Source organism: Oryctolagus cuniculus, chromosome 9, assembly GCF_964237555.1.
Source record: "Oryctolagus cuniculus chromosome 9, mOryCun1.1, whole genome shotgun sequence".
Lineage (NCBI taxonomy): Eukaryota > Metazoa > Chordata > Mammalia > Lagomorpha > Leporidae > Oryctolagus > Oryctolagus cuniculus.
In genome coordinates this window covers 72127-93602 of record NC_091440.1, presented here as the reverse complement: position 1 = coordinate 93602, position 21476 = coordinate 72127, and the positions used below count along the sequence as shown (strand labels likewise).

The 21476-nt window shown below is 44.5% G+C and overlaps 1 protein-coding gene across 4 annotated transcripts in view; it reads left to right on the top strand.

Moving 5' to 3' along the window:
• Nucleotides 1–21136, top strand: part of CDC16 (cell division cycle 16) — a 38092-nt gene extending 16956 nt beyond the window's left edge. For 2 of the 4 annotated variants that reach the window (XR_011378592.1, XR_011378591.1), the window contains 8 exons: nucleotides 388–513; nucleotides 8631–8783; nucleotides 9978–10041; nucleotides 13293–13354; nucleotides 14238–14373; nucleotides 16913–17003; nucleotides 20562–20763; nucleotides 20846–21136. Coding sequence is in view for 2 of the 4 variants with exons in the window: in XM_051829406.2 (XP_051685366.1) it covers nucleotides 388–513; nucleotides 8631–8783; nucleotides 9978–10041; nucleotides 13293–13354; nucleotides 14238–14373; nucleotides 16913–17003; nucleotides 20468–20724 (889 nt within the window). In the remaining 2 variants the exon portion in view is untranslated. Of the gene's footprint in view, nucleotides 1–387; nucleotides 514–8630; nucleotides 8784–9977; nucleotides 10042–13292; nucleotides 13355–14237; nucleotides 14374–16912; nucleotides 17004–20467; nucleotides 20764–20845 lie in introns of all 4 variants that reach the window. The other 2 variants (XM_051829406.2, XM_051829405.2) reach the window with 1 other exon arrangement.
• The last annotated feature ends 340 nt before the right edge of the window (nucleotides 21137–21476 follow it).

Genomic DNA, 21476 nt, shown 5'->3' with positions numbered 1-21476 from the left:
CTTGGTGTACTTAATTTAAAGTGAGTTATTAGGATGGTGTCAGCATCGGAGGCATCTGATAATAGTGCCTGGTATAAAATAGGCCCTCAGTAAACATTACCTCTACTACACTTGTTGAATAGTTCTTGCAACTTTTATATAGAATGCTGATGGGTTCAGCTGTAGTACCTGGAAAGTTGTGGACTTCACTTCTAAACTGTAGTCACTTTTTGCTTGTGCTATTATTAACCATTGCTTCAGTTCAAATGAGAGAGCACAGATGTTACATTAGAGTTTAATATGTGAACCGTTTTTATTTAATGTTACTAATAAACATCTTTGATGCCATCTACTTAGATAAAATTAATTGAAGACTAAATATGTTACTTAGATGAACTCTTGTTTCAGCAAAGCTACAACGCTTGAGAAGACGTACGGGCCTGCGTGGATTGCCTATGGACATTCATTTGCTGTTGAGAGTGAACATGACCAGGCGATGGCTGCCTACTTCACAGCAGCACAGCTCATGAAAGGGTATGGTTGAGCAGACTGGCTCAGTGCTTTGGAGGGGTTTCCGTGTTAGCAAAATGAAATGGAATTTTTATTATTACTATTACTTCCACTTGGTTACTGAACTAAACAAAAGCATTGTAGTCACCTCTTACCAGTAGCTCGTGACTGTACAGTAGCTGTGGAGACGAAGAGGGAAAGCAGCTGGTGTAGTGAATCTGCCTAGCATTTTATCTCGTTGCAGCAAGGAAGTGAGAGTGAGGCCAAGAGAAGAGATGAGTGAAGAAGCTCCTCTTTACATTCTCCGTCAGAGGAGAGTCGTCAGCAGTCACTGTGTCTTCTTTAATAGATGGGGCTTAGTGGTAGTGCAGGATTGTATTTGCCCATATTCTAGATTTAAGTCAATATTATAAATGCAGTACTGATGGTGATGTATGTTACTTTTGGGGGTTTAGCTGTCATTCTCATTCATTCTTTTTGGATCTTCCATTGGTTACATCTTGCAGAGTTCTTTTGTGTGGACCACTTGCGCTGACTGAGGGTTACCCCTGTATGGAGAGGTAGTGGTGTGCAGGTCCAGAGGGCTGATTTGGCATCAGGCTGCCTGGACTCACTTCCTGATTCTTCGACGCAGCAACATGTGATCTTGGGCAAATTGCTTACCCTCTTGGAAAATAGGAATAACAAAACAATGTATTATTGTGGAGTAATTGAGATAATACTGGTGAAAGACTTTAAGCAATATCTTTTTTTTTTTTTTTTTTTAATTTGACAGGTAGAGTTATAGACAGAGAGAGAAAGGTCTCCCTTCTGTTGGTTCACTCCCCAAATGGCTGCAGCGGCTGGCACTATGCCGATTTGATGCCAGGAGCCAGGTGCTTCCTCCTGGTCTCCCATGCAGGTGCAGGAGCCCAAGCACTTGAGCCATCCTCCACTGCCCTCCTGGGCCACAGCAAAGAGCTGGACTGGAAGAGGAGCAACTGGGATTAGAACCTGGTGCCCATATGGGATGCTGGTACCGCGGGTGGAGGATTAACCAAGTGAGCCATGGCGCCGGTCCTTGAGCACTATCTTTTTTTTTTTTTTTGACAGGCAGAGTTAGACAGTGAGAGAGACAGAGAGAAAGGTCTTCCTTTTCCGTTGGTTCACCCCCATAATAGCTGCTAAGGCTGGCATGCTGCGCTGATCCAAAGCCAGGAGCCAGGTGCCTCCTCCTGGTCTCCCATGTGGGTGCAGGGGCCCAAGCATTTGGGCCATCCTCCACTGCCTTCCCGGGCCACAGCAGAGAGCTGGACTGGAAGAGGAGCAACTGGGACTAGAACCTGGCGCCCATATGGGATGCGTGCGCAGTGGGCGGATGATTAACCAAGTGAGCCACCGCGCTGGCCCCTTGAGCAATATCCTACACATAGAGAGTACTCAGTCAGAGTTAGCTGCCTGTGCTTGTAGTGTTCAGTGCTAGGATCATGTGTTTATGTTGGCTTTCTTGATGTTAGATTTGATTTACCTTTTCAGACCATCAGACCTTTTGACAGTAAGTTCTGCATCCAAATAACCTAGATTTTAAGTATAAGAGAGTTGAGTTTGGTAAGCATGATTTCTTTTTCTTTTTTTTTTAATAAAGATTTATTTATTAATTTGAAAGTCAGAGTTACACAGAGAGAAAAGGAGAGGCAGAGAGAGATAGGTCTTCCATCCGCTGGTTCACTCCCTAAATGACTGCAATAGCTGGAGCTGTGCTGATCCGAAGCCAGGAGTCAGGAGTTTTTCCTGGGTCTCCCACTTGGTTGCAGGGGCCCAAGGACTTGGGCCACCTTCTACTGCTTTCCCAGGCCATACCAGAGAGCTGGATTAGAAGTGGAGCAGCTGGGACTCGAACCAGCACCTATAAGGGACACCAGCACTGCAGCTGGAGGCTTTACCTGCTATGCCACAGATTCAGCCCCAAGCATGATTTCATGTTCTCACTAGTCACCCATGAAAGCACCGTGAGGGATTCAGCTCTCTGATCATTGGCTTGAGCTGCCCTGGCCAACACCACAGCAGCAATTTTCCCCATTCTCTGGAGGCTGGGACTCCGAGATGAAGACGCTGGCCTGTCGGGTTCCTGGTGAGGGCTCTTTTCTGACTTGCAGATAGTAGCTTTCTTGCTAATGTTAGTGTTGTTGAGACTTTATTTCCTTGTTGGTCATCTGTCTAGTAACTCTAACCACTTTTGGAAGTGAGCTATGAAATCTCCAACTCATAATTATTGATTATTATTATTGTTGTTTATAAAAATTGCACTTGTTTATTTGAAAGGCAGAGTTACAGAGAGAGCAAGATGGTCCATCTGCTGTTTTACCCTTAAATGGCTGCAGTGGCCAGAGTTGGATCAGTCTGAAGCCAGGAGCTTTTTCTGGGTATCCCACATGGGTGCAAGGGCCCAAACACTTGGGCCATCTTGTGCTGCTTTCCCAGGTGCATTAGCAGGGAGCTGGATCAGAAGTGGAGTAGCCATGATGAGAACCAGCGCCCATATGGGATGCCACTACCAAATGTGGTGGCTTTACCCACTACATCCCAGTGCTGGCCCCTCCAACTCTTATTATTAAATTGTGATTTCTCCCTAAAATTCTCACAGTTTTTTTCTTACATGTTCTGATTCTCTGCTGTTCGGTACATATATGTTTATAATTGTAACTTCTTGATGGATTGAGCCTTTTTTTAATATTGTAATTGTGGGGAGCAACTCGGACTAGACTAAGTTACTGGAATTAAGACTTATTCTATGCATCTGCTCTCCCACAATATGGCGCTGGGAGAGGAGAAAACAGCTTCTACACAGCTGCCTCCAGTTCAGCCAATAAACTGTAGGACTTGCTCCTGATTGGAGAGCAGCGTGCTCGGCGTGTGGGCAGCCGAGTTAGGATTGGCGGAGGAGGACTATAAAGGAGGAGAGAGACGGCATGCACCAGGAACATCTAAGGGGAACATCTAAGGGGAACACCTGTGCAGCCCCCGAGAGAGCCGGCCAGCGGTGTGCCGCTCCCCTGCGGAAGTGGGGAAAGTGGCCAGGGGGAACCGCCCTTCCACGGAGGTGGAAGGGACAGTAGCCAACCCGGGAAGAACCAGCAGCAAACCCGGGGAGGGCCGAGCAGACGAAAGAACAACGCAGGGTCCTGTGTCGTTCCTCCACGAAGAGGGGGAGCGACAGTAATGTCCTTCATTGTATCTAGTAATAATTTTTGTCCCGAAGTCTATTTTATCTCACATCGGTGTAGTTGTACCAGCTCTCCTTTGGTGCTGTTTGTATGGTGTTATTTTTTTCCATCCTTATAGTTTTTTTAAAAGATTTCTTTCTTTATTGGAAAGAGAGAGAGAGAGAGAGCGGTCTTCTATCTATTGGTTCACTCCTCAGATGGCCAGAACGGTCAGCTATTAGACCAGGCCAGTGCCAGGAACTTCAGTGGCTCCCCGACAGGAGTGGCAGGAGCCCAAACACTTGGACCATCTTCTGCTTTTTCCAGGGCATTAGCAGGAAGCTGGATTGGAGGTAGAGCAGTCAGGACATGAATTGGTGCACATTTGGAATGTTGGTATCATAGGTGGTGGCTTAACCTACTATACCACAAAGCTGGCCCCCGTCTTTATAATTTTAACTTCTTTGTGTCTTTGAATCTAAAGATGTCTCTTGGAGACTATATATAGTTAAATCATGTTTCTTTATCCATTCTGCCAATCTCTGCCATTTGATTGTAGTCTTTATTTCTTCATGTTTAATATACAGTCATAGGATGCATGTCTGCCATTTTGTTCTGTTTTCTATGTATCTTTTTGTGCCTCTGTTTCTGATTCCTACTTTTTTTGTGTTAAATATCTTATAATGTACCATTTTAATTGTTTTTCCTTATGCTACATATTTTCATTTTCTGAGTTCCTTTTTTTTTTAGATTTATTTATATATTTTGAAAGCTTAGAGAGAGCGAGAGAGATCTTCCATCTGCTTGTTCACTCCCCAGATGGTCGTAACAGCCAGTGCTGGGCCAGGCTGAAGCCTGGTGCCAGGAGCTTCTTCCTGGTCTCCTGCGTGGGTGGTAGGGGCCCAAGTAGTTGGACCATCATTTACTGCTGGAAAGGCCATTAACAGGGAGCTGGATTTTAATTGGAGCAGCTGGGACTCAAACTGGTGCCCATATTAGGGGATGCCTGTGTCAAAGACAGTGGCTTTACATGCTGTGCCACAGTGTTGGCCCCTTTTGAGTTACTTTCTTAGTGGTTATCCTGGGGATTATAATTAACTTCATAAAATAATCTAGTTTGGATTAATACCAACTTATTTCCTTTCTTTCCCTTAATTTCAATAGTTATCCAAACCTTACTAAAATTTTTTTTTTTTTTTTGGACAGGCAGAGTGGACAGTGAGAGAGAGACAGAGAGAAAGGTCTTCCTTTACCGTTGGTTCACCCTCCAATGGCCGCCGCGGCCAGTGCACCGCGCTGATCCGATGGCAGGAGCCAGGTACTTCTCCTGGTCTCCCATGGGGTGCAGGGCCCAAGCACTTGGGCCATCCTCCACTGCACTCCCTGGCCACAGCAGAGAGCTGGCCTGGAAGAGGGGCAACCGGGACAGAATCCGGCGCCCCGACCGGGACTAGAACCCAGTGTGCCGGCGCCGCAAGGCGGAGGATTAGCCTAGTGAGCCGCGGCACCGGCTCCAAACCTTACTAAAAATTTAGCTGTTTTCTCCCACCTCTTTGCTATTGTCATATGAGTTAATCTCTTATATTATAAACCCATCAACACAGATTTGTAATTACTTCTTTCAGTTGTGTTTTAAATCAGACACAAGAAAAGAGTTGTAAGCAAAAATAGATTTATACTGTATTCTCCTATTTACTGGTAACTTTTACTAGATTGTTTTTTCTCTTCACATAGATTCAAGTTATTCACTTGTATCTTTTCATTTTAGCTTAAAGGACTCCCTTCAGTATATCTTGTTGGGGAAGTCTGTTGGTGATGGATTCTCTCAGTTACATGGTTTTGTGACTATCACTGATTTCTCTCTATCTTCAAATCTGCACTTCAGTTCTTTCAATGAATTTTTATTTTCCGTTATTGTGCTTTTCAACATCTGAATTGCTGTTGGGTTCTTTTTTTATAATTTCTCTTTATTGCTGTTCCCTGATTGGCAAGGAGATTGTTCTCATACTTTATTTTTGTATTCATAATTTCCTCTAGTTCACTGAATATTTAAGTATTAAGTATTTGGTATGTCCAACATCTGGCCTCTAGGACAGTTTCTGATGGATGTTTCTTCCTCCCTTGTTTGCATGTAGTAACATAGTGTGGCGGTTTTGGAGATCAGATTTCCCCATCCCACCCCAAGACTTCTCATTGTGCTGCTTGTTTAGGTTCTTCCCAGAGTGAAATCTGTAGTTTGTACCCTCTGTTCTGAGGCCAGTGAAGCCACTGTCACTTGGTTGTTTTGTTGTGTATCTTGAACCATAGAGCTTCCATTCTTGGCTGAAGGACGCTGCCTGTGTTGGGGCACACCTTCAGCACTCTGAGATGGACAACTTGGCCTTAGCCCTCACTTCCTTCTTGCACAGATCCTCAAGGTCAGGCAGGGATGAGAGATGGAGGCTTTCTCCATTCTCTCCTGTGCACATGTGTAGCTGTCTGTATCCTCTGGAGTGTCTTCCAGGTGCCTGTGGACATCTTATTCCCCAGATTCCCTTAAAGGTACTTGTCCAAATCTTAAATAACTGCTGCTGATTGTTTTCAGCAAGTGGCCCCAGGATGGAGCTTTCATCATCAGGTTCACTCAGAGTCAAATAAAAGCAAGCTGGGAATGGGCCTTTTGTGAAGGAGCTGCCAGGTCAGAGAATGACAGTTTCCTGTGGCATGCGAGGGGCGGCTCCAGTGGTTCATAACTTCTGTGTTTGTGAGGCTGCTGGCAGTCAAGGCTAGTGTGAGGCCGGTGTTGGGGAGATGGGAACAGGACAAGGAAAGCTCAATAAAGGCTACTGTATTTACCAGAATCCATATTTTCCTCAATGTATGCCCTTGGCCAGCTTCTGAGTTTCTGAAGAAGTAGAATTGGCAGTTTCTGCCACTTTTTTTTTTTTTTTAAAGATTTGTTTTATTTACTTGAAAGGCAGAGTGACAGAGAGAAAGATTCTCCATCCACTGGTTCATTCCCCAAATGGCCATCACAGCTGGGGCTGGACCAGGCAAAACCAGAAGCCAGGAATTCCACTGGGGTCTCACATGTGAGTGGCAGCGGTCCAAGTACTTGGACCATCTGCTGCCTTCCCAGATGTATTAGCAGGGAGCTAGATCGCAAGTGGAGCAGCCAGAACTTGAACCAGCTTTCAGATAGTGGGTGCTGGTGTTGGGGCCGTGACTTTAACCCACTGTGTCACAACACTGGTCTAGGGCCAGTGCTGTGGCATAGCAGGTAAAGCCGCCGCCTGCAGCACTGGCATCCCATTTGGGCGCCGGTTGGAGTCCCAGCTGCTCTACTTCCCATCCAGTTCTCTGCTATGGCCTTGGAAGGCAGTGGAGGATGGCCTAAGTCCTTGGGCCCTTGCACTGCGTGGGAGACCCAGAGGAAGCTCCTGGCTCCTGGCTCCTGGCTCCTGGCTCCCGGCTTCGGATCGGTGCAGCTCCCGCTGTTGTGACCATTTGGGAGTAAACTAGCAGATGGAAGACCTCTCTCTTTCTGCCTCTCCCTTTCTCTGTGTAACTCTGACTTTCAAATAAATAAGTAAGTAAACAAATATTTAAAACAAGACAACACACTGGTTTCATTGCCACTATTCTTCTTGCTTTTGTGGATGTAGATTTTTGACCATTTGAAAATACTACCTGCAGGTAAATCTAAAGGACTCTTCCTGACCTTTCTGTAGCTAAGCTTAATGTGAGTCTTGACTCAGTTTATAACCAAAGCACATATAAACCAGTCAGTATCTTGGGTGTTTTGGGTCATCTTTGAAGAAAGGTCCTCATACTGTGTTGCTTTAATACAGTCACTGATCTGGTAGTGTGAACAGATGAAAATTGAATTAATAAATAGTACTGACCCTGTGTCTAGAATCTCTCAGATGGGAAAATAGCATTCGTTCATACACCTGTGTCGTTCAGAGTAGAGCTGTTCCTGATGGAATTCACAGTGAGCAAAGCCGTTTAAGGACTTCATCAAGGGAAGCAGAACTGAACAGCGTATCGAAGGATGCTAAGTGTTCCTGAGTAGATCCGGGGAGCCCCGGGGGAGTGGCCCTGCAGGCTGCTCCTCTGCTTTAGAGACTGTTTTCTACTTCAGAAAAAAAAAAGGCTAATAAGCTCTCTGCTCTGGCCAGGGAGTGCAGTGGAGGATGGCCCAGGTGCTTGGGCCCTGCACCCCATGGGAGACCAGGAGAAGCACCTGGCTCCTGGCTCCTGCCATCGGATCAGCGTGGTGCGCCGGCCGCAGCGCGCCGGCCGCGGCGGCCATTGGAGGGTGAACCAACGGCAAAGGAAGACCTTTCTCTCTGTCTCTCTCTCTCACTGTCCATTCTGCCTGTCAAAAAAAAAAAAAAAAAAAAAGGCTAATAGTTTGCTGATCAAATCCAGGAGGTTAGTCTAAAAGCTCTATAGATTCGTTAGCTCATGCATTAAATGCCAGTACATTTTAGAAGGAAAGTAAATCTTGTTTTTTAAAGATTTATTTATTTATTTGAAAGTCAGATAACACAGAGAGAAAGAGAGGCAGAGAGAGAGAGGGGTGTTCCATCTGCTGGTTCGTTCCCCAATTGGCCGCAACGGCCGGAGCTGCACTGATCCAAAACCAGGAGCCAGGAGCTTCTTCCGGGTCTCCCACATGGGTGCAGGGGCCCAAGGATTTGGGCCATCTTCCACTGCTTTCCCAGGCTATAGCAGAGAGCTGAATTGGAAGTGGAGAAGCTGGGACTCTGAACCGGTGCCTGTATGGAATGCTGGCACTGCAGGTGGTGGCTTTATCCGCTATGCCACAGTTTTGGCCCCTGGAAGAAAAGTAAATCTGTATTTTGGGTTAATGTTTAAAATATTTTACAGATAGGATTTAAGGTTGACAAGTTAATTTCTGCTGAATTACATAGTTTTTGGTGTTGAATGTGTGACATTTTCCACTACTTTTAGGTGTCATTTGCCAATGCTGTATATTGGACTAGAATATGGTTTGACAAATAACTCAAAACTGGCTGAAAGGTTCTTTGGCCAAGCTCTGAGCATCGCACCAGAAGACCCCTTTGTTATGCACGAGGTTGGAGTGGTTGCGTTTCAGAATGGAGAGTAAGTTCTTTACCCTTCTGCTTGTTCTGTTGTCCTAAAGCATCAGGCTCAGAGCTCGACTGACCAGAGCAACTCTACAGCAGGTGTTTATTTTTAAATGCATGAATATAGAAGAGGGAGCTAGACACTTTACCAAAGAAGATTAAAACTGTTTTCTTGGATTTCCTTAAAAATACTCCATCTGGGCTGGGGTTTCCCTGTGACGTGGGTGCTGCAGGTTCCATGGCCTGACTCAGTGGTTAGAGTCACTGCTACCCCAGTGCCTGGAAGAGCTGTCTGTCCACTGGGAGTTGGAGACTCACTTGAGAGTCCCAGAGTGTTTTCTGTTTGGTCACCTGGAAATCAAGAGTTCCCAGGTCAATGTGAACCTCGATATTTACAGAATAAGTGAATTTCATACTCTGAGAAAAATACCCTTTGTGTTAGATTATGCATTATTCAGTATTGTTTGTGAAGTTGGGTTTTCTAGGTACTTTGCAGCCTTTATGATATCATATAGCCAGTACTGTGTGTGCACTGACCCTTAATTTATAATCCACACAACTGGGACCTGAAGTGTTTGTACAATGGATGTGGACATTCTCTCTTCACTCAGAATGTAAAAAGATGCGATTTTTAATGCTCTGTTCAGTGCCACACTTTTCACAATCTTGTGATTTTTATGGGCTACCTCGCTGTTTAAAATAACCACTGAGCCAAGTGCTGCCTGCTGTTTGGTGTTCTCAAGCACAAGGAGTTGTGATATGCCTAATGTGTGTTAGGTAAGCCTCATTCAAGCATGCGTGATTGTGCTATTGGCTGTGAATTCAGTATTAATGAATCAGTAGGTATCTTAAATCAAGAATCTGTAAACGGAAACAAATAAAACAGGGTCGCTCCTTAATCACTTTATGAAAATGTTATAACCAGGACTGTGCAGGAACCTAAATGTGTTTCCCCTGGGAGCAGTGGTTCTGCATTGCTAGGTCAGCATTCACAGTGACCTCATAGACATAAATACCATAGATGTCTCCTATGTCTGGAATTCATGTTATGTTAATTCAAAGTTAATCATTTACATGTCTTTAATTTTAGTAATTCTCAACAGTTTTACCCCATTTCATTTTAGTACTACTAGAGATACTTGGATTTTTCTGAACTGTTAATACTTGCTAATTTTGACTAACTGGCAACCTTTTTTCCCCTCTATTTTAGATGGAAAACAGCAGAAAAATGGTTTCTTGATGCTTTGGAAAAAATTAAAGCAATTGGGAATGAGGTATCTATCTGGTATTTGCGAGTGCACACCATGAGTGTGCACGCTGTTCAATCTGTAAACTAGGTCAGAACCCAGCAGTTGCGTGAGTTGGCAGGTGTTATGCCGCAGAGGGGGGAGATGAGTGAATTTCTACTCAGAGGAAGGTCAGTGCTTGTTTTAAGGGTGCTCAGGCTTTGACACATGGGAGCGTCCGAATATATAAGGGGCTTCAAAAAGATTGTGGAAAATGGAATTAAAAGGTGCTTGTTTTGATGCAAAAAATTTTGAAATTCATGTGTAGTGTGTTTTTTTTTTTTTTTTTTTTTTAAGATTTATTTATTTGAGAGGTAGAGTTACACAGACAGAGGGAGAGACAGAAAGGTTTTCCATCCACTGGTTCACTCCCAGAATGGCTGCAATGGCCCAGAGCTGGGCCATCCAAAGCCAGGAGCTTCTTCTAGGTCTCTCATGTGGCTGCAGGGGCCCACACACTTGGGCCACTTTTTGCTGCTTTCCCAGGCCATAGCTGAGATAGATCAGAAGTGGAGCAGCCAGGATACAAACTGGCACCCATATGGGGTGCTAGCGCCACAGGCAGAGGCTTAGCCTACTATGCATTGGCGCTGGCCACCACGCGAAGTGTTTCTGTAACATACAACATGCATTTTCCGTGAGCTTTTTGAAGACCCTTCGTAGTAGGTGATTTTGAAATTGGATGGCACTGTGGTGTCTAACGTGAGATTTCTGTAGAACCTCAGAGAGCCTTGGCTGTGCCTGAGGGTCGATTCAGTGTGATTGCAGGTACTCCCTCTGCAGCCGTGGGATTAGGGCAGGTGTTGTTGAGACTCGCACTCATGCACTGAGAGTATATTGTGCTGACAGTGTAGGTAGGCCTTTTAATGTTTGAAGCATTTGACTAGGTTCTGTCTCATAAAAAAATGTGCCCCGTGAATTAGCGTTCCAACTAGCAGAGCTGTAGATCCACTGGTATTATATTTAGGTAGTAACGATTTTAGAGAGCATGAATCCCTGTAGGTAAGTGTTTGCTGCTCTTCTCAGTTCCATTATTCTCTCTTGTCTCTGTCCTGTTTGTACACCTGTCCCCTGCACAACTCTGTGGGTTCCTTACAAGTGGCAATTCCCTGTCCCCATAGCTGCATTTATTTAGGAAATTATTTCTGTATGTTCACACAAGAATGTATAGGAAGCAGGTGTTTCTTCAGCTGATCTTGACTAGCTCTGGATAACCCCATGGGGCTGCCACTCACTTGCTGGCCAGTGGTCTAATAGCATCGGCATCACCTGGAAGCTTTGGAGAGGTGCAGAATTGCAGGTCTGTTCAATCAAAATGCCAAGTTTAGCAAGTGCCCCAGGTGATGCTTGTGCGCAGGAAATCTGAAAGCTGTGTTGTTAAACCACACATAGATTTGGAGACTTTGACATCTTACAGAAGTTTAAAGTAATGGTTGATGAAGTGGTTGGTGGAGATAATGTTTTTGACTTTATTTGTAAAGTACAGCACGCATCAGAGTAGCTGAAGAAGACAGTTCTGCCTGAGGGTCCTTTTTTTTCTAAAAGATTAATTTATTTATTTGAAAGTCAGAGTTATACACAGAGGGAGAGGCAGGGAGGGGAGCGGGTCTTCCATCTACTGGTTCACTCCCCAATTGGCTGCAGCTGCCAGAGCTGAGCTGATCCAAAGCCAGAAGCCAGGAGCTTGCGCCCAGTCTTCCACACAGGGGCAGGGGCCCAAGACTTGCAACATCTTCTGCTCTCTCGAACCATAGCAGAGAGCTGGATCGGAAGTGAAGCAGCCAGGTCTCAAACTGACACCCATTATGGAATGCCGGCACTGAAGGTGGCAGCTTTACCTGCTATATGCCATGGTGCCAGCCCTGTCCGAGGATCTTTAAGGATTTGTTTCTCATCTCCACAGGCTGCTGCTCTCCCAGGGCTAGCATCAGTATTAGAAGGTTAGCTGAGTCTGCTCATTCATTTGGTAGATGCATAGTTAATAGGTGTCAGCCATGCCCAGAGTGTGGGCTGTGGGTTGGCTGCAGTTGGGAACCCATGTGATACTTCCTGCCCTTGGACCCATTTGGAAATTCAGGTGAGTAATAGGCAGTCACAACACAGTGTGACTGAGTAAAGAGAGGTGCCCGCAGAGAAGTCCTTTTACCCAGGCATGAGGGCAGTCAGGAAGCCTTTACCATCCACCTCAGTCCTGAAGGCCAGGCAGAATTGAGGGAAAAAGTTATTTCAAGTATGGGAGCTGGCGTGTGCAAAGAGTAGAGTTAGTGTAGTATGGCCTGAATTTTGAGTTTACAGAGTGCCAAATGCCAAAAAAAAAGGGTCAGGAAGGTAAGTGTGGGTCATTAAGGGCTGTGAAATGATGTTAAAGGTTTGCACCTTAACTCTAAGGAGAGTGGGGAACAGAACAGGCTTAAGAAGGGCAGTGTAGTCAGACTTGTATGACAGGTCCAGATAAAACGCTTGTTAATGGGGAAGGTGACAGGTAGGTGTCAGTGCAGTAGGTAAGACACCTCTTGGGACATCCACATCCCAGACCCAAGAGTCTAGATTTGAGTCCTGGTTCCACTTCCCATCCATCCTCCTACTGATGTGCACCCTGGGAGACAGGGTGATGGCTAAAGTATGTGGGTCACTGCTGCGAATATGAGAGACCTGGCTTTAGTTCTGGACACCTGCATTGGCCTGGCCCAACCCTGGCCATTGTGGGCATTTTGATAGGAGCTCTTTGTGTGTCTGTCTTATCTGTCTCTCCTTTTCAAATAGCAACAAACAAATAAATAAGAATTAATGGGGAAAGTGAGGGTCAAGTGGGTTTGGAGTTTGCCCAGCAGGTGGAATGAAGAAGTCCTGTTGTGGACGGAAAGGTCAGCGGTGGCCTGGTGGTCACTGACTGGCTGCTGGGGTAAGGTCAGAGAGCAGGGAGCAGGAGAGACAGGTTGCTGGGGCACACTGAATCTAAAGTGATTGTCGCCTCTCTGGGTAACGCTGTTGTGTCAGCAGATGGCTTTCAGCCACTATAGACTGCAGGTGCATGATGGGACCTTGCTCAGCATGGATGTGTTCTTTAACAAAATCATGGATTTCTCAGGAAGTCTCCTTTGGGAAGAAAGAAAGATGACACAACAGCAAATACTCTTGCTTGTTGCTGTGGTTGAGGCACAGCCCAGGAGACAACCAGCTTGCGGAGAGGGGAGGTGACTAGTACCAATGTCCGTAACACATGGCTTGATGTGTTTTAGGTGACTGTTGACAAATGGGAACCTTTGTTGAACAACTTGGGACATGTCTGCAGAAAACTTAAGTAAGTGAAGTAGACCATTTTCAGAAATAGACATAGTGACCAGAAAGAAGTTCACTTAATTTTGAGTAGCCTTTTCACTGTCTGTTTCATGAGACCTCCAGCTGCCTTGTACTTGGCTGCTCAGATATAGCAAGCACCAAAAGCAATGTTTTCATTATTTACCTCTTGATATAATTTTATTTTAGGGATATATTGAGGATTATAGTAACTATTTGTATATTGAATTTTTAGTGTTGAAAATTGAGAAGAATTAGGACAGTAGATCTAATTAAAACTGTTTATGTTTTTTTCCACTGGAGATGTTGAGTTGGGTTACACAAATGAAAGTGGTAGAAAGTGGGTTCTTTGGTTAAGCAAGTCGGAGAAGCTCTAATGAGTTCTTTCATTACTGAAAGAGCTGTGATATTTCTTGCACTTTAATTAAACATTAAACTTCTTTTTCACAAAAAAATTTGTAGGGCAAGTATTTCAAAGAACCTTGGGGAACATGTTCTAAGTAAATATTAGACCTAAGTTAAAATTCTTTGATGACTTTTAGCCACCCTGGTGTGGGGATTTTCCATCACATTGAAAGTGAGGGTGTAGTAAGCCACAGGCTCGAAATCGGGGATTTGGTTCTGATTGCAGCATCACCAGACATCCAAAGGATGCCGAGGTCCACCCAGGTGTCCCTCAGCCACTGAGGGAGCATGCCAAGAAAGTGCATAGTGAGGGGTGCTGAGATACATGGATGTGGGTGTGAGCCAGTGGCCAGTGCAGTCACTCATATAAGAGAGTATGTCTTCTGGGTTTACATAGGTGAGTGCTCAGTCATGGGGACGCAGTCCTTTTGCTGTACAAGTAAATGTTCCCTGTCTTTGCCCTCCTTGTCTTCTCTTGACAGGAAGTACGCAGAGGCTCTGGATTACCACCGGCAAGCCTTGGTGCTGATTCCTCAGAATGCGTCCACCTATTCTGCCATTGGATACATCCACAGTTTGATGGGCAACTTTGAAAATGCTGTGGACTATTTCCACACTGTATGTCTTGTTTGTGCTTAACTGTACTTCTAGTTAATATTGGTCACTTCTTTCTTTGAAAAGATCTTTTGTATTTTAAAATTTTTTCAGATAGCCTTGCATTTTATTCTTTTCTCCATAGAAGCAGCATGTGTGTGTTGTCCAGTATGCATCAGATTAGCCACAAGCATGAGGCTCTTGCTCCGTGTGCAGTGATGCACACACCAGTCAGTGGATCCGTTCTCTGGTGTAGGCAGGGAGAGAAATCCCTGGTCACAGTGAGAGCCCTGAAAACTCCCAGGCTTCCTGGATGATCCCTAAATTAATTCCCTTAGCTTATCTTACTAGGAGAACAAAACAGAATGGGGGTTCATCAAAAGGGAAGAATCCTTAACATGTAAACTTCATCAGACCTAAGACACCATGAATAAGCAAAGTAAACACAAAGAAAAAAAAATGCTCTCAATTAAACTTTAAAATAAATTTTTCCTGTTGCTTACCTTGTGTTCCTAGAGAAAGGACTCTTTGGACATATTTAGTTACAGATTTTCATCAGGGATCACTGTGGTATATACATAAGGAAGACAATGATGTAAATGACTACATCTTGCAACCCAAGTGTCCTTGGTTCCCAGAATAGTGGCCTGGTGTAGGTGTGCCCCTCTGCAGTCCGTATCCTCTGTCCCCTCCCACCTGCTTTGCAAAGGTCTCCGAACCTCTCATCCTGCTGGTGTCAACAGAAGACTTTAGGAAACACCCACAATTTGCGTATCGTCTTGTTGGTTTTCTGGATACACAGGCAGGACGCCACCGTAAAGATAAACCAACAGTTGTGAGGCATCCCAGGTTCAGAGAAGATGTGGTCTTTGAATTGAGGAATCATTGGTATTTGGAGAAAAAGATAAGATATGAAAAAATGCAATATTTCAGAAATAATTCATGAGTAGATAGATTTGTAACTGTTTTTCAAGGATAAGTGAGAGATTTTCAGGCCAAGTAAAGTCCCAGATGTACTCCGGGATAATCAGAAATACAAGGCTTATCAGAAGTCTGGACTAAGTAAGCTTTCTGGTCTTATAGGATCTTCCAGGTACTTCTGTTGGAATGTTTTATAACTTACCTCTCTGCTGTAACTTAATCAGTACAGAAGTCTCAAGAGGGGACACTTTGGAGATGAGTTTTTTAACCTTTTACTGCAGTTAGATTTCAATCATAAGAAAATAGAATTGCCTGAGGGATTTCATGACCCCATCACCCAATATCACCAGTCATCAGCCTTGCAGCTCTCTCCCTTATGACAACCCCATATACCCATCCCCTGTTCCTTGGATTATTATTATTTTTTGGTAAGATTTATTTATTTGAAAGGCAGAGAGAAGGAGGGAGGGAGGGAGGGAGGGAGGGAGGGGTTGGTCTTCCATCCACTGGTTCACTCTGCAAATGGCTGCAATGGCAAGCGTTGGGCCAATCTAAAGCCAGTAGTGAGGAATTTCTTTCGGATCTCCTAGGTGGGTACAGGGGCCCAAGCACTTGAACCACCTTCTACTTCTTTCCTAGGCCATAAGGGTGCAAGGGCCTAAGCACATGGGCCATCTTCCACTGCTTTCCTGGGCCAGAAGCAGAGTCTTAGATCAGAAGTGGAATAGCTGGGACTCAAACCGGCATCCATATGAGGTGGCGGCTTTACCTACTACACCACAGCACTGGCCCCTTGGATTATTTTTTAAAAATTTATTATTTATTTTTTAAAGATTTATTTATTTATTTGAAAGAGTTACACAGAGAGAGAGGAGAGGCGGGGAGAGAGAGAGAGGTCTTCCATCCGATGGCTCACTACCCAGCTGGCTGCAATGGCTGGAGCTGTGCTGATCCAAAGCCAGGAGCCAGAAGCTTCTTCCAGGTCTTCCATGTGGGTACAGGGACCCAAGGACGTGGGCCATCCTTTACTGCTTTCCCAGGCCACAGCAGAGAGCTGGATCGGAAGTGGAGCAGGCGGGTCTTGAACATATGGGATGCTGGCACTTCGGGCCAGGATGTTAACCCACTGTGCCACAGCGCCGACTCCTTAAATTATTTATTTATTTTAATTTTATTTGAATAAAATTTATTTAATTTTATATTAATTTTATTTTTATTTTAATTATTTAATTATTATTTAACTGTCTATTTTAATTTTATATTAATTTATTTAATTTTATTTGAGAGACAAACACGAGCAATCAGCCTGCTGGTTTACTCCCTCAATGCCCACACAGCCAGGGCTGGGCCAGGCCAAAGCTGGGATCCAGGAACTCAGTCCAAGTCTTCCACATAGGTGATGGGACCCAAGTATGAGGCATCACCTGCTGCCTCGTGGGGTTTGTATTAACAAGAAGTTAGAATCAGAAACAGAGCTGTTAACTAACCCAGGTACTCCTTTATGGATGTGGGCAAGTAGTGTTTTTAACCACTATTCCAAATGCGTACTCTCTGGGAATATTTTGAAGTCAGTAAATAGAGAAACTTTTAAACTAAAATAAAGAAGTTATCTTTTAGTAACCATACTGAATCTTTTTGGCAGGCCCTCGGTCTTAGGCGAGATGACACATTTTCTGTTACAATGCTTGGTCATTGCATTGAGATGTACATTGGTGACTCCGAAGCTTATATCGGTAAGATCCTGATCATTCTTACTGGCATTGTATTCCATTTCTAGGTGGTTGTGTATCTCTGTTTAGGTTTCTCAGAGTCTCATTTAAGAGTCTTAAGTTTATCTTGAACTATTTTAGATACATTAATATAATAAAAGACTACTTTGTTGGAATAATGATGTAGGAATTAGTGACTGATGAAGGAGTACTTGCGATGTGCCAGAATACTGTCACAATATATGTAAAGCACTGTGTTATAGTAGTGTCAATCAGATTGCATAATGGAAAAAGAGATCTTAGAGACACGCAGAGGCAGCTACTCTGACCTCACTGTTTCATGGTGAGGGACAGTAGAATATTTATTTTTAAAATTTTTTATTTATTATTTGAAAGGCAGAGTTATAGAGAGGCAGAGGCAGAGAAGACAGAGTAAAAGGTTTTCCATCTGCTGGTTCACTCCCCAAATGGCTGCAGCAGCTGGAGCTGGGCCGATCTGGAGCCAGGAGCCTCCTCCAGGTCTCAAACACAGTTGCAGGGGCCCAAGCACTTGGGCTGTCTTCCACTGTTTTCCCAGGCCATAGCAGAGAGCTGGATCGGAAGAGGAGCAGCCGGGACTAGAACTGGCATCCATATGGGATGCCGGTGCTGTTGGCAGAGGATTAACCTACTGCGGCACAGCACTGGCCGCGGGACAATAGAACATTAATCTTCACATTTCAGTGGTGGGTTAAGATGACTTTTGATTCACACAGCAGTGATAGATCCTTCTTTGCATTATGCGTGTATGGAATAGCAAGTGACAGGTAAATGTGGGCAGATTTACCGTCTCCTGGCACTCATTTGGCTACAGTCATCACGAGGTTAGGCACTTGGAGTTTAAATCTTGACACCTGGATTTTGGGATAGCCCAAGATTTCATTAGCAGGACATAAAAACCTAAGAGGAACAACAGTTGATAAATTTGGCTTCAATAAAATTAAAAACTTTGATTTTTTAAAAAAGATTTTATTTATTTATTTGAAAGAGTTACACAGAGAGAGGAGAGTTGAAAGAGAGAGGTCTTCCATCCGATGGTTCACTCCCCAACTGACCACAACGGCCGGAGCTGTGCTGATCCAAAGCCAGGAGCTTCCTCTGAGTCTCCCACACGGGTGCAGGGGCCCAAGGAGTTGGGCCATCTTCTGTTGCTTTCCCAGGCCATAGCAGAGAGCTGGATTGGAAGTAGAGCAGCCGGGTCTCAGGCTGGCGCCCATTTGGGATGCCAGCACTTCAGGCCAAGGTGTTAACCCTCTGCACCACAGTGCCAGCCCCCCCAAAACTTTGATTTTTCAGAATCACCATTAACCCATTATGTCCCATTGCCCAACCATAGGACACCTGTGGATTTTAAATGAAGTAATAAATATACCAAGTATGGTAACTTCAAAACAAATATTTTTTGAAGTAGTCACAGAATTGAAAACTTGGGACTCAGTGGGTTAAGAGAGCAAAAGATATGCCATAGTAGGGGATAAGCGACTTACAGTATATTGACTCATCAAAGAACTCTTGTCTGGAATGCATCCTGCAAGTCAGTAAGACAGAAATAGTCAAAAGGCGTATTAAAAATGGGCATCATAATTCCGGGTAGTCATTGTGCAGCTCAGCAGGCCCTGCATCATAACTTGTCAGGGGAATGGGATTAAAACTCTAGTGAGATACTGTGTACCACCAGAAATACCACTGCGCACCCCCCAGAGTGCCTGAAAGTTTCAAATACTGACAATGTCTAGTGTTTGGTGATGATGTGGAACAACCAGCTGGAGCTGTCATGGGTTGGGGATTATTGGGGGTTAAGTTTACCATACGCACCAAAGCTAAGCCAGTTGTGTTAGTTGTCTTGCTGCCTTATGAATGCTCATCCCCGGTGACACACCAGTTCTACGGCTTTGTGTGTGAGTCCATTGCTGCTTTGTTTTCTGGTCTTGCCTAGGTTCACTCATGCAGCTCTGTTCAGTGGATGGTTGTCTGGGTTGATGATCTGAGATAGCTTTGGGGGGACCTCAGCTTGCACAGCTTGCACAGCTGGGCCTCTCTCTGGGGCTCTCATTTCACATGGAGTTCAAGCTTCAGGACCTCTTGATGGTTGGCAGTTGAACACCATCACTTCCTTCAGAACAAGTCTCATAATCAAGCTCAGAGTCAGCATGGGGAGGGGCTGTCCAAGGGCAAGGGTGCTGGGAGTGGGGTTCACTGGCAGTGTCAGGACAGTGCAGACTCAGAGCTCACACATCGTTTGGGGGTGTTGGGTAGGGTGTTGGGTTGGCCCTGTGGAACCAATGTACTGAACATCGGGGGTGCTGCGTAGTGACCGGCGTCCTGAGCTGGAATGTCAGGAATCAGCCCTGCAGAAGCAGGAGCCTCTGTTGGCCAGGTTATGCCTTGCCTTACTCATGACAGCACTAGCTGGGAGCGATACCCATGTCCACCAGCACAACGCAGAGACAGGTTGTGGCTTCATACAAATGAGACATGACTGAATCATGTAGTATGAGTGAACTACAGATTTTGGCAAAAAGAGTATATACTGATTACTTCCATTTATGAGAGGATTAGTAATAAGCAAAAGTAATTGGAGGTGACAAAAAACGCGTAGTGATTATTGCTTCAAACAGGGGCATGAGGTCTGTAGCGCTGGGAGTGTTCATGTTCCTGCCTGAAGCAGTCAGCTGTGAGCTTTTTCATGCTGTCTGCTTGGGATTGCGTGGTTCAGAGAGAAAAGCACCTGAGCTCCCTCACCCTGAAGAGCCTGGGTTGAAACCTCAGCTCGGCCACCCAGGGGCCCCTGTGCCTCGGGAGCAGGGCTGAGCCTCAGTGTCCTCATATATTTGGGGAAGAGTTGTGAGGCTTAAATGCAAAAGCTAGTTAAGGGTTGGAGATATCAATGATGAAGAAATAGACATTTTGCTGCCCTCGTAGGGGTGATGGCCTTGGAGAGATGTTCAAGGTGCTTTATCATGACTGTTACTTTTAGTCTGCCTCTCACTGTCGGCTAAACACCCATTACCGAATGCTATTAATTGGAACTGTGTGAAATTGTCATTTTGTGTGCTCAGATCGGTTCAAAAATATATATTATTATTGAAGGTTTTTGAAATATGGAAAATGTATTTCCTTTCATTGTGGATTCTACCTGTATAACTTAGTGACTGTACCAACACTTACGCCTGTTCCTGTGAAGCAGCTGAGAAAAAGAGTTGCCCACAGAGGCCGGCCATGTTGAAGGGGCCTTGGCGAGGGGATAGCTTGCAGCTACTTGTGCAAGTGTTCCAACATCTCCCTTAGACATGGGAGGAAAATAAAAGAAGAAAAAGACTGGAACCTTTTTTCCTTCTGATCTGTCCTTGTGCTCTTGAAAGTACACTTTGGCTTAAAGAACAGGTACAGGATTATGTAATGATGGCAATGACATATATGATAGAATTTCTAATTGTGTTTCTTTTTAGGAGCAGACATTAAAGACAAATTAAAATGTTATGACTTTGATGTGCATACAATGAAGACACTAAAAAACATTATTTCACCTCCGTGGGATTTCAGGGAATTTGAAGTAGAAAAACAGACTGCAGAAGACACGGGGCTTGCACCACTGGACACCTCCAGGAAGACTCCAGATTCCAGACCTTCCTTGGAAACCTTTGAAATTGAGATGAATGAGAGTGACATGATGTTAGAAACATCCATGTCAGACCACAGCGCATGACTCCAGCAGTGGTCCTGGACCCGTTGTCCTAGTGTGTAGGTCAGTATTTCCTTCCACCCTTGCCGCGTATTAAGTGTTTCCCATTTCCTAACACGAATCCAAACTGCATCTCTATATTCAGGGACAGAGACCCGCCCAGGAGACTTGGAGAGCACGCCTTTGCAACAGATGTTTTCTGATTCTCTGAACCTACAAAGTAGTTATACGTAGTGGAATAAAGAAGGTAAACCATCTGTTATGTCTTTTTCTTTTTCAATAAACTTTTGTACTGATTTTAGATTTATAGACAAGTTGTAAAGATAGTACAAGGAACTTGTGTGTGTCTCCCCTCAGTCTCTACGTTATTATCACCTTAGATTGCGACATGTTTTTGCATCAAAATAAACTTATCTTTTAATTCTGTTTTCCACAAGCTTTTTGAAGTATGCTTGTATTTATTTTGTGACTTACATTATTTCCACTTGAGCCACAGGGAGCTCTTTGAGCTTTGCTTCCTATCCCTGTGACACAACCCATCCATTGTTTTTTTTTCTTCTTCATTGTGGGAAAATTTAGGTTGCATAAACTGTGGGCTTCAGTTAATGATAATGCATCAGTTTTGGTTCAGGGGAGGTTGTTAATCACAGGATGCTGAGGAAAGAGGCAGGGGAAGGAAAGGAGTAAATGAGAACACTGTTTTCTGTCCAGTGTCCCAGTAAATCCAAACTGCTCTAAGAACCAAGTCTATTAATGAAAGATGCATGAATACACAG